Source organism: Colobus angolensis, unplaced genomic scaffold (genome assembly GCF_000951035.1).
Source record: "Colobus angolensis palliatus isolate OR3802 unplaced genomic scaffold, Cang.pa_1.0 Scaffold167, whole genome shotgun sequence".
Taxonomy (NCBI): Eukaryota; Metazoa; Chordata; class Mammalia; order Primates; family Cercopithecidae; genus Colobus; species Colobus angolensis.
In genome coordinates, this window is record NW_012114788.1 from 4,511,129 (window position 1) to 4,522,493 (window position 11,365).

Consider the following 11,365-nt stretch of genomic DNA (forward strand, 5'->3'; position numbering starts at 1 on the left):
CACACACGTGCACAGACGTGTTTACCCACATACACGTGTCCACACACGTGTGCAAACACATTGCAGGCAGGCGTGTGGCCGCCTCAGGCAGTGGAGGACCCTGCCTCTGGGCCCTGCTGACCCGGGCAAGGCCCCACTGTGATGCGTGCCATGACCTCACCATGTCACTGGTGCTTAGCACCAATCCGCTGTCCGGCCTGCCTTTGTGTTCTACGGCAGTTACACACGCACAGTGGTATCTGTGAACACTTTTGTGGACTCGAAGATTTTCTACCTGAGAGGTATAACGCAGGCCAGCTGATTCATCAGAATCAGGTGAGTGCGACCTGTTCTCTTCCCTCCAGGCTCACTTGGGGACAGTGGCTATGGTGTGGGTGGTGTTGGCCTCTGGGCAGCTACCGAGGAGGGTCATCCCTGAGCACCCACCGGGCGCCTGTTCTACACTGCCTGTATAGAAGATTGGCTCTTTCCTCTTCATGGTGGCTTCACAGAGTGAGTGCCGTTCCCTAGTGTACCTATTTGACAGGTGAGACGTCTGGGGTCAGAGAGGCGGTAACCGGCCTGGGAATCCAGACAGAACCCTGGGTTTTGCTCTCAGCCCTGCCGTGTGCTGTGCTGGAATTCAGGCCTGAATCCTGTGACCTCCCTGCCCTAGATCCCAAGTTTTCCCAGTTTTCCCATCCCGATGGGGCAGAGCCTGGTCCTGGCAGAGCCACTGTGATGGATCCACTGTGGGTGGGGGGGATAGGAGGGTCCTCAGCACACCTCTTTGCCCTAAGCTGGGTCCTGATGGTGGCTGCGGGCCCCACTGAACACACATGGTCCCTTGTCCTGGGGAACCTTCTGCCTTTGGGCAGCTGTGGAAAATGAAGGAGCCCTGGAGGGCTGGCTGGGGGAGACCATCTTCCCTTCTGTTCAAAGGGGTCCAGGCACTGGGGTTCTCTCCAAGTATTTCTTGCTCTGTCTGGTCCTCTGGAGGCCTCGCCCTCCTTTTGCCCCAAGTGTTCCCAGGAGGGACGGTCCATCCAGGTATTCTCCAGGACCAAGGACCCACAGTCCTTCCTCAGTGACCCAGGAAAATAAAGCCCCTCCTGTGGGGACAGCTCAGAATGGTGGAGTCCACAGTCCCTCCCTGAGTGAGGGTTTCCACGAGCACAGTAGATCATTTTCATCCCCAAACCGAACACCCTCCTGCTCAACTGGCGTTATTCCTAAAGTGGCTTCACTGTTCAGACTGAAGGGCCACGGGAGCCAAAGTGATGAGCGGAGAAGAACAGAGCAGTCAGGAGAGATCTTGATCCCTGTAGGAAACTGGGCATCTCTGTGGTCCCTGAGCATCTCAGGAGGCCGATTGTACAGAGACTTCTGATTGCTGACCCCAGTCTGCCTCCACATCCCTGGAATAGCCCACTATGGACCCTTTGCCCTTGGCAGGTGGACACTATTCAACCTGCTGGGACAGGTGTGTCCCCATTTCATGGCAATTGGGGATGACGGGATTCTCTGTCCAGGTCCCACTGTCCTCAAGTCCTTGGGATGATGCCCACCCCTGCTTGGGGCTTGAGACTCCAGAGACTCATGCAGGTGTGGGACCCTAGGTCTGGCTCCTTTTTACCTGGGGGCGGTGGTGGAATGGGGGTTACGCAGCCAGCCGGCATCTGGGAGCCCGGTGGGAACGATTCAGGTTTTCTCTGAAGCTCTCGGGTACAATGTAACTTTTAGATGATTTTGTCTCACAGGATGGAAATCGCAGAGGATGCAGACAGTTTGCGGGCACAGGAGCGAGAGAATATCATTATGAAGTATGAGAAGGTACAGGTCGGTCTGCTCCTTGGAGGGAGGCCTCTTCCAGTGAGCCCTGGTCAAAGGGTCCTGGGCTCCCTAGGAGCACAGGGTAGGCACGGGTGACCACTACCCCCAGGCCCTTGCACTCTTTGCCTTGGACCCCTCACCAAGGCTCCCTCTGGGTTACAGGGACACCGAGCTGGGCTGCCAGAGGACATGGGGCCTGAGCCTGTTGGAATCTACAGCAGCATTGATTGCTTTGGGATTGTGCAGTGAGTCCTCTGTGCTCCCCTCACCCCTAAATCACCTGTCTCAGCTCAGGGATGGGTTTGCTTTTAGAAAGGCCTTTCTGAGGCAGGACTGTCTCGCCGGGTCGGGCCAACCTCCTTTCCAGGGTCAGAACTCCTCCCTGGCTCCCCTGCAGGTCCAGTCCAAGGTTGTTGTTAGGCCAGAGGTGCGGGGCCCATCTAGGGAGTGGGTGGGAATGGAGACTGGGCTAGGTCAGGCCCCTGGACTCTCAGCAGTTCTGTCCACAAGTTAGCACAAGAGGAGCGGGGCAGCCTGAGGGTCTGGCCCTGTCTACTTGGAGACAACCCCAGTGAGATCCAAGTGTTGTGGCCACAGGGTGAGGGGACGCCTGGCCCAGCCTCAGGGCTGTTGTCCAGCAGGTCTCTGAAGGCCCACCTCCCCCTGTCCTCCCTCATTTCCCTAGAGCGACAGCCCTCACTGCCCCCATCGGGAAGATGGAAAGGCATGGAGACAGTGGGGCCTGTGGCCCTAGGGGAATGGGGGACAAGATGGGCAGGGCCCCGTTCTGGGCATCTCATGTTAAGGCCAGGGAGGTAGCAGGGCTTGTGGCTAAAGACCCTGGGTCTGGTGCTGGGAAGGGATCTGGGGCCAGGTAAGAGGAGCCCAGCCCGGAGACCATCCCTTGGGGATCATAGGATGGAGAGCCAGAGGATCCCGGGGGAGGTGGGGTGGGAGCTGATGAGCCGTGCCACTTCTGAAATGCAGGGTGTATGGATCAGGTGCAGGGAGAGGCAGGTGGAAGCTGGGAGGTCAGAACCTGCAAGGGCCTTGGGGCTGTCAAGTGGGATGGGCCCCTGGTGCACCAGGAGTACACTGGGCAGGTCTCAGGGCAGGCTGCCTTGACCCTGGTGCGGTGATGTGGTCACTCCCTGAGGGACTCCTGTCAGGGCCTGGTCGCCCACCCTGGGTGGCCCCCATACCGTCTCAGGCCTGACCTTTCTCAGCTCCAGCAGAAAGCACCACCTCGAGTCCAGGACAGGCAGCCCCATTATGCAGCCTGACCGCCCCCCACGCCAGGGGCCCCAGTAACCCCGCCCAGGCTGGCCCCGCACTCTTTCTTCTCCCAGGTCCTGCCCCTCCTGGGAGTCAGCCCCACAGGAAGGCCCTTGTCTTCCATTCCCTGTGCCTTCTCCTGGGCTGACCCCTGAGCTGGATACGGACAGAGCCTGTCCTTTCTGGGGGTTGGCTCCCAGTCTGGGGCAGCTCCAGGCCCTGTGCAGGTCCTCAGTTCTGCCTGGGTTGCCTTACAGTGAGACAGAGCTGCCTCCTGCCACTGCTAGGGAGGTGAAGGTAAGAGCCTCATGCATGCGGGGGCTGGTCCAGGGGCGTGGGGACTGGGCGGGTGGTCGGTGAGGCAGAGGAGGCAGCTGGCCTGTGCAGTGGCAGCTGAGGGCCACATGCTGTCACTGGGAGGGGCAGCAGTCCCTGCTGGATCTCACCCCAAGTTACTGTAATTTGGGCAGTTTGATAAAATTCCAAAGTGAGAACCACAGTTGTGGCTTGAGGGTGGCTGCCCGCCTGTGTCAGGACCCCACCTAGAGGCTGGGACCTGACCTAAGACTGGTGTGTCTGTAGCCTGAGGATGGCACGTCCCGGGGTCCCAAAGCCAGCCCACTGGTGCTCATTTGCTCAAAGGCTCTCAGCCTTTAGGGTCTGCCCTTCCCTGGCTCCCTCCAGCTGGGTCCACCAGGGCTCCAGAGCCCAAGACCCAGCATCCACGGGCGGCTCTGGGAAGCCTGGCAGCTCCCCTAACGCCAACATTCCTCATTTGACAGCAAATGCGGCGGGAGCTAACACCAAAGAGCAAGTGGATGGAAATGCTGGGACAATGGGAGACATACAAGAACAGCAAAAAGGTAATGTGTGGAGGGAGAGGCCCCCGGAACCACTTTCTGCAGAGACATGGGACAGGCACCCATGGCTGTGGCCTGGCACCATCAGCCTCTCAGAGGGCGGGTGGCACACTGTCCTCACCCAGAGGACTGCAGGCCTGGTCGGTGGTTTGCCTGCCTATTTGTGCAAGCGTCACCTCCCTGGGAGAGAATCGGAATCTAGGGCTGGGATCACCCGGAGCTCAAGGCTAGGGATGCCCTGGTGACCCAAAGGAAGGAAAAGGTTCAGATCAGAGTCCTGACTCTGAGTGTGCATCCACTCTTTCAATCCTGGGAAGGGAGACCCTGTCCCAGCTTAATGTCACCTCTAATGAGGAATCACTGGGCCAAAACCAACCATTTCCAGAATCCTCGGGCTCTGGTCCTCACTGGGGTTGCCCCGTGGCCTGTGACACCAGGTTGTTTTCTGCCCACAGCTGATAGATCGAGTATATAAGGGCATTCCCATGAACATCCGGGGCCAAGTGTGGTCAGTCCTCCTGAATATACAGGAAGTCAAGTCGAAAAACCCCAGAACATACAAGGTACGCTCAGCCAGAGCACAACAAACAGGACAGGCCGTGGCAGGGGCCCAGGTCTCCAGCTGGAGGGAGCATCAAGCCCAGCCTGGAGGGTGGGTGGGATGGTCAGATGCACATCCTGGGCACAGACGGTGACATAGTCACCACAGACAAACTCAGCCCTGGTGACCCTCCCCGGCTTCAGTAACAAGCCAAAAATCAGCTTCGTGCAGAAGGAAACCTTCCTGCTTTCCTTCCTTCCCGGAGTGCTGACTGTGGGCTGACTGCCATTTGGGGCAGGGAGTCTTCCATCTGTTCTGTGGCTGCTTCCTCCTCTTGGCCCTGCCCTACAGGTCATGAAGGAGAAGGGCAAGAGGTCATCTGAACACATCCACCAGATCGACCTGGACGTGAGCAGGACACTAAGGACTCACATCTTCTTCAGGGATCGATACGGAGCCAAGTAAGCCTATGGGAGCCACAGGGTCCCAGCAGACATGGAGTGAACAAAAGGGATGGGGGCTTCCCCGGAGTAGAAGCCAGGGTCACCCAGGAGGGATGACAGAGCTACCAAGAGCTCTCCTGGCCCAGGGAGCAGCCGGCTCCATGAAACAAGCACCTCCCTGGTTCCAAGCCCTGGGCCAGACTGGAACACGTGGGGCCAGAACACAGGGGGATCCTGAGGAGACAGAAGGCAGCAAACAAAATCATGCACAAGGGTGAAAGGTGCTCTCCCTGACCCACGGGGACCCATGGTAGGACCCATGGGAGGGTGGCAGGACAGAGGGCCCTTGAGCCTCCCGAGGTAACACGGACATCACCAAATGCTGGGGCAATTAGGGGTCCTGGAAACTGTCATCCTTGTCTGCTGGGAACGTGACATGGCACAGCCACTCTGACAGCCAGTTGGGCAGTGGCTCACAAAGCTCAGTGGACTTCAACCACGTGTCCACAGAGTGTCTCAGATATTGAACCCACTGATTTGAAAACTGACATCCACATAAGATGTTACTGCTTAATTCATTGTCACTCACACACGGAGATTTCGGGGATGGCCTTCAACACGGGAATGGGGAGAGCAAGGCCGGTCTTCCCTCCAAACGGAAGACCCAGTGAGAAAAGGGAACGAGCCAGTGATGGCCGGATGAATGTGGGTTGATCCTAGATGCATTTTGCTGAGGGAAAGAAGCCAGACACAATAAGCTACCACGTAGGATTCCCATTCCTGGGCCATTCTGGAAAAGGCCAAACCATAGGGACTGAGAAGCAGTCTGGGTGGCCAGGGGCTGACGGATCAGGGAGAGGCTGGGTGCACAGGGGCCACCCTGGAGACTTGGGAGATGAAGGAGTCACTCCAGGAGGGGCTGAAGCGGTGGCCGGGAGACTCTGCCCATTGGTTTAGAACCATGGAGGAACTGTACACCCAAAGACTGAACTGGCGTGTGTGCAAACTGAAAAAAAATAAAGAAAATCATTTAGAGTGAAAAGGATCAGGCAAATCACTGTATGACTAGGCTATCTGCATATCACAGATGTGGATTTTACTGAAATATTTCCTCAAAGGCCCTGAAAAGCTCACTGCTTATCTGGTGAATCATCTGAACCTGAAATGGGATTTGTCGTTAGGCTTTGTGGACAAAGTGAAACCAACAACATCTGCACAAAACAAACAAAAGCCTCTTTTCTCTGTCTCCTAGGCAGCGGGAACTATTCTACATCCTCCTGGCATATTCGGAGTATAACCCGGTGAGTATTCCCGGCAGTGACGTTCCCGGGCAGTATTTCCCTGTTCACAGGAGTGGGTGTCTGGTCGGGTGCCGTCGCTTCTTTTAAAGTTAGTATTTGTGAGCCACCAGGATATAGGAGGTAGGACTCCAGCTCACTGCTGGCATAAACCTCCAAGCAAGGGGGTGGCCTCAAGGGGTCAAGCTGAGACACAAAGGAGTCGGGGCCTGGACTCCTGGTGTCACCTGGGTCTGACCACCACTTCTCAGAACAAGAAATGATGCCCTCCTCCTGGGGCTGCCCCAAAGCCCAGGAGCTTGGCAGAGTCACACGCAGGACGGTGCCATCAGGAGACATTTTGGACAAGGTGCTGAAGTGCCTGATGGACTTGGCTCTTGTCATGAAATGAATTTGCACCCTGAGGAAGCCTCTTCTTCAGAGGAAGCCTCCCAGGTCACCTCTGCCCTCTCCAATGACATGAGTCCTCCCAGGTGACCTCAGTCCTCCCAGGTGATGTCCTTTCACGGTGACTCTGGCTCTTGCAGGAGGTGGGCTACTGCAGGGACCTGAGCCACATCGCAGCCTTGTTCCTCCTTTATCTGCCTGAGGAGGATGCATTCTGGGCACTGGTGCAGCTACTGGCCAGTGAGAGGCACTCCCTGCAGGGTAAGTGAACAGCTGCCCATGGGACCTCATGCAGCCAAATCCAGGGACGGCCACCCTGGCCAGGTGATCTCGGCTTTCAGCCAAGGCACCTTCCTTGTGTAGCCAGCTCCTTGGGAGTCTTCAGGGTGTCTCTGCTGAGGGTCCCACAGGAGTCCGCAGCTGATCCCCAAAGCCCAAGTCAGACGTCTTTCATCCCCATCAGCAGAGGGCATCTCATCCTCCCCATGGCCACCCTCTGTGTCCTGCAGCCACGCCCTCTGGCTCTGATTCTGTGCAGCTGACTCTCCCCTCCCTGAGAGTCCTCCTGCCCTCTAGCTGCCTGGGCTCCTGCTGCCCTTGGTGCCCATGAATGGGCCCACCAAGCCCAGGTGGCAGCATCTCCCCATCCTGTGTCCCCTGGCCTGACCCCACTTCCAGGAGACGACCAGGAAGCCCAGCACCCACCCTGTTCTGGCCGCCATGTGGTGGCCTCAAGTCAGGCTTGCCCTTTTTGCACCCTGGTCCAGGAGGCCTCCAGGGAATCCTCCAGCCAGGCTCCAGGGGATGTTCCTGCCCCACGTCCCCAGGGCAAAGGCTGCATGCTGGGGTCATCAGATGGGAGGGTGAAAGGCCTTGCGGTTTGGGGGCCTCTCCAGCTGCCCAGCTCTTCCAGCTGATGGCTCCACATCTTGGGGAAAGGCTCTGATTTCTTGACGGGCTGGGGGCTTCTCAGGATTCCACAGCCCAAATGGCGGGACAGTCCAGGGGCTCCAAGACCATCAGGAGCATGTGGTCCCCACGTCACAACCCAAGACCATGTTGCATCTGGTGAGTTTATGGTGTCTGGTGAGCAAGCTTGGGCTCTTCTCCAGAGGCCCTGCATCCCGTGGGGCTGGTGACTGGCTGAGTCCCAGCCACTGCGTGACCTGGGATGTCGGGTTCTCCATGGGCTGGGAGTTGGTCTATATGACAGAGGCACAGGGATGGGGGCCCAGCTCCCGCAGAGCAGGGCAAAGGGCAGTGTGTCCACTGGGAGTGTGGGAAGAGGACCGTGTTGTGGGGAGCCCTGGACACCGCCCAGTGTTCTGCACTAGGGGAAGGGTCTTCAGAGGCCCTAGAAGAGGGAGGTTTTTAGGGCAGCCCAGGGGGCCCTGAGCACCTCTGTTCCTCCCATCAGGACAAGGAAGGTCTTTGCGCGCAGGGTTCCTCGTTAGGTTGGCTTCTCCAGATGTTGAATAACGGGGTAAGAAGGCATAGGGAGACCCTGGCTCAGGGACCCTCCTTGCCCTGCAGTGCCCTGCTTCCCCAGCCCAGGGGTCTGGCTCACCCACAGCCCACAGGAGGCTCCGCCCACAGGGGGGTCCCCATAGGACACCCAAACAAAACCCTCTGCCCAGGAGGGGTCATCTCAGGGCAATAACTGGGACTCAGGCCCCGCCTTACAGGCAGACTGGGCCAGGACCCAACTTGGGAGGGATCAGGGAAGCCTTAAGCCCTGGGCAAGCCCCTCTCTCCAGGAGCCACATCCCCACTCCAATGAGTGTCTCCCATGAGGAGCTGCAAGACCTTGTCTGACTCAGCATCCTGCAGGGCTCAGGAAACCCTCATGGAGAAGATCACTGACTCTGGGGACTGAAGCCCCAGTGGGCTCAGCTCGAGCCACCAGCCCCAGCCTGGAAGGGCTACAGTCTCCCACACCTGCTGTCCCCACAGATCTCTCTTGGGCTCACCCTGCGCCTGTGGGACGTGTATTTGCTGGAAGGAGAACAGGTGTTGATGCCGATGACAAGCATTGCCTTTAAAGTTCAGAGGAGTAAGTCTCCGTGTGCCCAGTGGGCACACCTGGTCCAGGAGGCCTCCAGGGAATCAGACCCTGGGGTCAGACCCTGACTAACCCGAGGGCAGCTTCCTCATACTGTCTTCATGATTCTCTGTTCTGGCCTAGAGGGAGGTCTGGTCAGGTGGGCTGGGCAAGGCACAGTGACACCGAGCCCGTACGCCACATGGCCCAGATGAAAGTCAGGAGTGTTCTGAGCACTTCCCTGCCCAGGTCATCCCCCAGCCACAGTCTCCTGTGCACATCTGGACCCCTGGGGTGGCCACAAAAGGTTCTGGCACCGCCCAGTGGGAGACTGAAGTGGCCACAGGGTATCAGCTGTGCCCCCTCCCAGGGAATTCTCCTGGCCTGATGTCCACCCTGTCCCTAGAGCGCCTCATGAAGACGTCCAGGTCTGGCCTGTGGGCATGGTTTCGGAACCAGTTCTTCCATACCTGGGAGTTGGATGATGACTCGGTGCTCAAGCATCTTAGGGCCTCTACGAAGAAACTAACAAGGAAGCAAGGGGACCTGCCACCCCCAGGTGGGCTCCAGTGTCATGTCCCCTCCCATGTCACCCTCTGGGGCAGTCAATAGTGGGGGAGTGCCCAAGACCCGCAACCATACTACCTGGGCCTTCCTCTTCACCTTTTCCTCCTCCTCTTCCTCCTGGACTCTAAGAAAGTACAGGAGGCCCACCGGTCCTCAGGGCAGGCGCTCAGTGCGTGTGTACTGGATGTGTTGTGCCCGCATGAGGGCGATGTGGGCATGACCCTCCAACAAGCCCCCTCCCGCATTCCACAGTGTCTCTGTCTCCCCATCACGGGACCCTCAAGGGCACTAAAGGAGCCAGATCCATTTGTGGGAAACCCTGCCCCTCGCTGCAAGCACCCACAGCCTCAGAGAGCAGCAGAGGCCCCTCACTGCTGCACACTCCTCCAAGGTTGCCAGGACAACCAGCCTTGAGCCAGGGAGACAAGGGAATCGGGTGTCCCTCACTCCCAGAGCATTCAGGGAGAGGGCACAAGCAGGACCCCGGGCGAGAGCCAGAGCCAAGAATTCAGACAGATGTGGGAACGATCAGTCCTGGCATGGACTGGGCAACCCAGGAGGGCAGAGGGTGACCCATGTCCGGGTCCAATCACCCACTGTGGAGATGGGTCCCCATGTGAGGTGGCAAAGGGTGACATCCAAGTCCCCTCCCACCTGAGCTCTCACTGGGGGCTGTATCCCTGGCCCAACAGCCCTGGGACGAGGGTGTGTGGTAGGAATCCCCCAGCCAGTCCGAACCCTGGGGGCAGTCCCAGGAGCCACCTGCCATCCCCCAACAGCTTCCCCATGCCAGGTGGCACACACCCCTCCTCTGGGATCAGCAGACTACAGGCGTGTCCTCAGTGTCAGACCACGGGGCCCCACAGAGACCCTGAGGACTCCAGAGACCCAGGCAGGTGGGGCCCAGCCGGAAAGGCCTGTATGGGCTCAGTGGAGATGCTGACCACGACTGTTTTCCTTTCAGCCAAACCCGAGCAAGGGTTTTCGGCACCTAGGCCTGTGCGGGCTTCACGTGGCAGGACGACCCTCTGCAAGGGGGACAGGAAGGCCCCTCCAGGCCCACCAGCCCAGTTCCAGCGGACCATTTGGTCAGCTTCCCCGCCATGGGCACCTCGTTCTTCCACACCCTGTCCTGGTGGGGCTGTCCGGGAAGACACCTACCCTGTGGGCACTCAGGGTGTGCCCAGCCCGGCCCCAGCTCAGGGAAGACCTCAGGGTTCCTGGAGATTCCTGGAGTGGAACTCGATGCCCCGGCTCCCAACAGACCTGGATGTAGGGGGCCCTTGGTTCCCCCATTATGATTTCGAACAGAGCTGCTGGGTCCGTGTCCCTTCTGAATGCGTCCTGGACAGCTTCGGGACTGTGGGACAGGGCCAGCTCTGGAAGCCCATGGGAACCCTGACACCAGACCCTGCCCAGGCCCATCAGGACTGAGGGAGGTTGGGAGACATCCCACTGCAACAGGGCACCCCATCTGCGGACAAGAGACTTGCACCTAATTTCTACAATGGTACCGTATCCCAGGAAGACCAGCTGGCCACCTTCTGGCAGGCGGAACACCCTGCAGAGGGGCTGAGATTGGCTTTCACTGCACTGAGCCACAATGTGGACATGGACTTCCAGCCCTGCACTGCACCCAGCACTGATTCCAACCAGGACACCTCCTTAACAGCTAGGGACGAGCAGCAGTGCGCTCCCACCGCAGGGTCTTGCCCCTGCTCCTCTACTTGGAAAGTTCTCAGTTCCCTCCAGGCTTCTAGTAGCATCTGGGGCAGGGCTCATAGCTGGATAACTTCCCGAGACTTAACAACCCAAGCCAGCTTTAAACTTACGAAAATTTATTAAGAAAGTGTGCAGCTCGAAAGACCTTCACAGATGGAACACACCAGCCCCCGGATCACAAAGTCAACCATGTCCAGCCCCTCCCAGCACCCCCAGTCCTGCCACCAGCGTTCTGAATTCCAACAACACCGTGCGCCTGCCTTTGTACTCTACCCTTATGGAAGGATAACCCCCTTCATGTTTTAAAATAAATGTTTTCTGTTCAAATTATTTTAGATATACAGAAGTATTGAAAAGGCACTACAGTGTCCTCCTATACCTTCCATCCAGCTGCCCCTAATTATGACATTTTGCAGTAC

General features: G+C 58.2%; 1 protein-coding gene across 1 annotated transcript; it reads left to right on the forward strand.

Moving 5' to 3' along the window:
- Positions 1–233: 233 nt before the first annotated feature.
- Positions 234–10,984, forward strand: LOC105508761 (TBC1 domain family member 3B-like). Its single transcript, XM_011937693.1, is given in 16 exon segments — positions 234–315; positions 1,740–1,812; positions 1,975–2,057; positions 3,345–3,384; positions 3,870–3,950; positions 4,403–4,510; positions 4,840–4,949; positions 6,184–6,232; positions 6,757–6,877; positions 7,590–7,684; positions 8,034–8,099; positions 8,570–8,669; positions 9,064–9,216; positions 10,189–10,551; positions 10,738–10,941; positions 10,944–10,984. Coding segments are annotated over 15 exon segments (1,686 nt in total). The 5' UTR covers positions 234–315; position 1,740.
- Positions 10,985–11,365: the final 381 nt, after the last annotated feature.